Source organism: Zingiber officinale, chromosome 8A, assembly GCF_018446385.1.
Source record: "Zingiber officinale cultivar Zhangliang chromosome 8A, Zo_v1.1, whole genome shotgun sequence".
Classification (NCBI taxonomy): domain Eukaryota; kingdom Viridiplantae; phylum Streptophyta; class Magnoliopsida; order Zingiberales; family Zingiberaceae; genus Zingiber; species Zingiber officinale.
The window spans coordinates 56,071,002-56,075,098 of record NC_056000.1 but is presented as its reverse complement, the minus strand read 5'-3'; the positions used below and the strand labels follow the sequence as shown (position 1 = coordinate 56,075,098).

Below are 4,097 nucleotides of genomic sequence, written 5' to 3'. Positions count from 1 at the left end.
GAGAAGGGGAATACAAAAAAATGTACCGAGTGTTCGTGTATGTTTGGTGAAAGACTCGTAGAGAAGACAAGCCCACCCTAATTAAAGCCTTCACATGTTCAAAGAAACAAACTTCAATTATGGTGATAAAGGGTAAGTAATTAGGATGCACAGCTCATCAACCGTGTATAAGATAAAGCAGTCATTCGATGCCATAATCTTTACTTTCAGCTACAAACTTGTCATGAAGCATTCTGCAATGCATCCAAGATTGCAAGTTTTTATCTATTTTTAAAATAAAACAAGGGCAATTAGTAGTTTAGATTAAGAATGCCATGACTCTACATTCTCCCGTGGATGCTTGCATTGTTTTTGCAGTTCGATATATCTTTCGACGTTAAAATAGTGTTTCTGAATTAGTTTCCGCTGCCTAGACAAGAACAGCCGGTTCATGAGGTCTTGGTAAGTTGGGTCTCTTGAGGTAACAAGGAAATAGGTATATCCTGCAATGATACCAGCTGCGGTGGAGAAGAATGTTATCGGCTCCATGACATCCCATGAGAATTCCCAGAAGGTAAGTCGAAAGAAGAGGCCAATCTGAAGAACGAAGTAGCCTAACCCTGACCAAAGCATGCGTCGAACCTGCTTGTGGGCAAGCTGGTCAATTTCTTCTTTCTTTTTCTGCAATTCCTTCAACTCTTCTCTTCTGGGATCATTCTCAGGTGTCAGAGCAAAGGGAACAACCTTTCTGACGAGATCCAAAACCTGCAGAATATCGAGTTCTGGAAGCATCAGACTGTTGAACACCCAGTGATTTTAACTGGTTAGGCGTGCCAAAAGAAAGAACTGGCTTTACTTAGAAAAGAGCCAACAAAATAAAAGATCAAAGTGTAAAATAGTAGGATGCACCCTCATATAAAACATACTGATTAAATAGCATGAATCTAATTAGGCTGATGGGCATCTAAATGAAACATAAATTATTCATCTCATCTGGTTCTGCATACTCTTTGACCTTGACATGATTGGGAAATCAAGTACTCAAAAATCCAAATAAGAATGAATAAGAGCAGTTAGAGCACGAAAACCTTAGAAACAAAGCTCAAATAAAGAATGATTTATATTACAGAAGTTCATCTTTCCAAGAGGGAACCTATTATAAAAGAATATTATTTTTGAAAATTTCATGAATATTTCAGTCAACATTGATCATGCAAAGTCGTGAAGTTTCAGATCACAAGTCAAGTAAAAAACATTATAGTTTAGAATTTGAATCATTGATTGTTGAAACTTTTCTTGAATAGCCATTACTGATTCTACAAGTTGTCAAATTTCAAAGCATGCAGTAAGAACTTACTCTTCATCAAATTACTCTTGGATTATGTTCTTCATTCTAAGATCCTAAGATTTTTTTTTTTCAGCTGAATATTATTTAAGAAGCCAGAAAATGGATGAATCTTCATGTAGTTTGTTGGCTACAATAAATGCATTACAAATATTTAGTAAATAGTCATGATAGTGGTCCCACAATTGTGAGAACAAGCAGGAACGATGTTAGAGATAACAGGTGTTTGAAACCAAACTGCTCATCAAATATCTCAACAAGAGTCTCTAAAAAAAAGGCAAGCATCCCAAAATTGCAGTGTGATGGGGGAAAAAAGGAAGAAAATTCAACATTACCAGTTTCTTTGTGTTTTGTTTTTTTTAACAACAAGTCTTGAACTTGGTCATATCAAGGAACATATATATCTCATTATAGGAAAGCATCAAACAAGATCATGGTATGTATTATCTAGATGACGCTGCAAAAATCGAGATTGATGGAGCGCACACAAAATAAATCCCAACAATCATTATAATCATCAAGCCATTATGCCTCAACTATTTTAATTTTCTTATAATTAAGATTAATCTTATCACTTCATTGAGCTCTGTATGCAATATCACTAATCATATTCATACGAATTAAATCATTTTTATTAGATTGAGTAATGTTTTCTTATAAAGATAAAGTTCCTAATGGAAACCAAAAATTTAGGAATATGTAAGCGCATAATATCAATGAAATATCATTAAAGGTTGATACCTGGTTTAAAAATTAAGTACACTAAGATCATAGAAAAATAGAACAATTCAACCATCTTTAGAAGAATATCTCAACATCAACCTAACAAAATTTCTTTAATAAAACTTTATTAGAATGCCAGAACATCATAGTGCAAATATCTAATATTATGAGGACGGCTGACAAAATTGGACTCTCATGAATCCATCTAACAAATCTTTCTTTTTGAGAAATATATTTTACACCCTTCATATAAAAAACTTGAAGGAAATAATATTGACAGTCAAACACTGTTAAATGGCCTCCATATGTACAACCTCAGTAATAAAAACAATGATTAACAGTGTGACAATGAGCCAATCTGTGGGATTAGAGTTGTGCCAACCAAAGGTCATCACATTGTCGAAGCTATTAAAGGACACTCACCTTAAGGACCTACAAAAAAAAATGGTAGTGCTAGAGTGGTTAGAGTAGCTTTTTAGTGTTTTAAGCCCTTAATAGAAGCTTCCCCAGAGAGAGAAGCCACATGATCTTGGCTAAGTGATTCACTGTGACTCATAATCCACACTTTGACATGTAATCCACCTCTTTACCATTCAACTAACTCACCTCAGGTGACCTTCAACCACCTCAGCCAAGCTAAAACTTGAAGGATTAACATTTGGCCTGGACACATCGCCTTTGAGCGGACCAAAGTAGCCACAATTCACCTAAGTGAAACAACCTCAACTGAAATGTGTCCAACTTGGGCAAACTGAGACAAACTCCAATCAATATTGATCAAACCCAATCCGACTTGCACTCATTTGGCTATGATCTCAGATTTAGGTACAAGACAACTTAACATAATTGGAAAACTTATAATTTATCATAAGAGTCATAACACCACTTGAATATTTGATGGTCCAAATTTTACTTAAGATCTCACCTTATCAGAATTCATTTTCCTGCGCGTGGAAATGTATCTTTCATAAATTAGGTATAATTTGCAGAAAAAAATTAGAATGCATTATGAGTTCTTGGATAGGACAATATTAATCATAAAGACAGAATGTGAGAAAAAGAACAACTCATTTAGCTAAAAAAAGATATAACTTTTTTTTGTGTGTGTGTGATAAGTAACAGTTTATAGATTATATTTATAGTATCTGCGAAGAAAATTGTAATTCGTTGTTCTTTAGTCGATCTTTCTTCGGATCGTGAAGGCACTAGATTTGTACGTATTAAACACAGGAGAATTCCAAGGTCGAATCTTTCTAGTTCCATAACCAATTCAGATCAAAGTTGAGCCGAGAATAAGGATGGACCAGATAGATCATTATAGCAGAAATAAATCGAAGAAATATTTTTTTTTAAAAATCTATATTTGCAAAAAGCGAGCAAACCATCGAAGAAATTGGATTACCTTATCGGGGCGGAGATAGACCTTGTCCCTAAACAAGAGGACGACGCCGACCTCATCCAACGCTCGGACAAAGGCGGCAGCCTCGTTCCGGGAGCGCGCCACTCCCATCCCCTCGCACTCCTCCAGAAGCTGAGCGTACCCGACGACCTCCTCCCCCTCGCTCTCCAGCTTCCGTTTCAGGGCCTCTACGTTCGCCAGACGAATCATCCGCTTCGCCTCCTCGAGCGTGATCGACTCCGTCGGCGGCGATCTATGGTCGCACGCATCGTTGCCGGAGGAGCAGAAGCGGTGGGGAAGCGGCAGGAGGCAGGGAGGGATAGGGTGCTTCGCCGGTCTGGAGGTGAATAGATTGCGTAGGAGGGTTCGGGAGGTTGAGGAAGAGAAGGAACGCCACATTGTGCTTGGCGGGGAACGTGATCGGATCGGACCGCGGAGGAAGGAGAAGGCGGGAGAGTAAAAAGCGAATCAATTAAGGCAACAACCTATCAAAGGGAGAGGAAGAGGTCAAACCAAACGCGGCGAACGGGATCGCGACTGGAGGATGAACGTCTTTGCCGACGTGTTTGAATCAATTAACTATTACTATGTTTCAATTCTATTTTCTATTTTCTATTTTTGGCATTTTAAAATTTGACTTGACTTTATATA

At 37.6% G+C, this 4,097-nt stretch overlaps 1 protein-coding gene across 1 annotated transcript; it reads right to left on the bottom strand.

The window, feature by feature from the left end:
• Nucleotides 1-229: 229 nt before the first annotated feature.
• LOC122011615 (calcium uniporter protein 5, mitochondrial-like) lies at nt 230-3,883 on the bottom strand. Its single transcript, XM_042567994.1, has 2 exons — nt 3,450-3,883; nt 230-744 (listed from the first exon to the last, which is right to left on the bottom strand). The coding sequence occupies exons 1-2, from the start codon at nt 3,843-3,845 to the stop codon at nt 304-306; spliced, it is 837 nt and encodes a 278-aa protein (XP_042423928.1). The 5' UTR covers nt 3,846-3,883; the 3' UTR covers nt 230-303.
• Between the last annotated feature and the right edge of the window lie 214 nt (nt 3,884-4,097).

What these genes read in the sequence shown, in the direction of transcription:
- LOC122011615 (XM_042567994.1), bottom strand. Translation starts at nt 3,845, where the DNA reads ATGTGGCGTTCCTTCTCTTCCTCAACCTCCCGAACCCTCCTACGCAAT. An exon ending in TCTATCTCCGCCCCGATAAG is followed by an intron (nt 745 to 3,449) that starts GTAATCCAATTT and finishes GATATTCTGCAG; the next exon opens with GTTTTGGATCTCGTCAGAAA.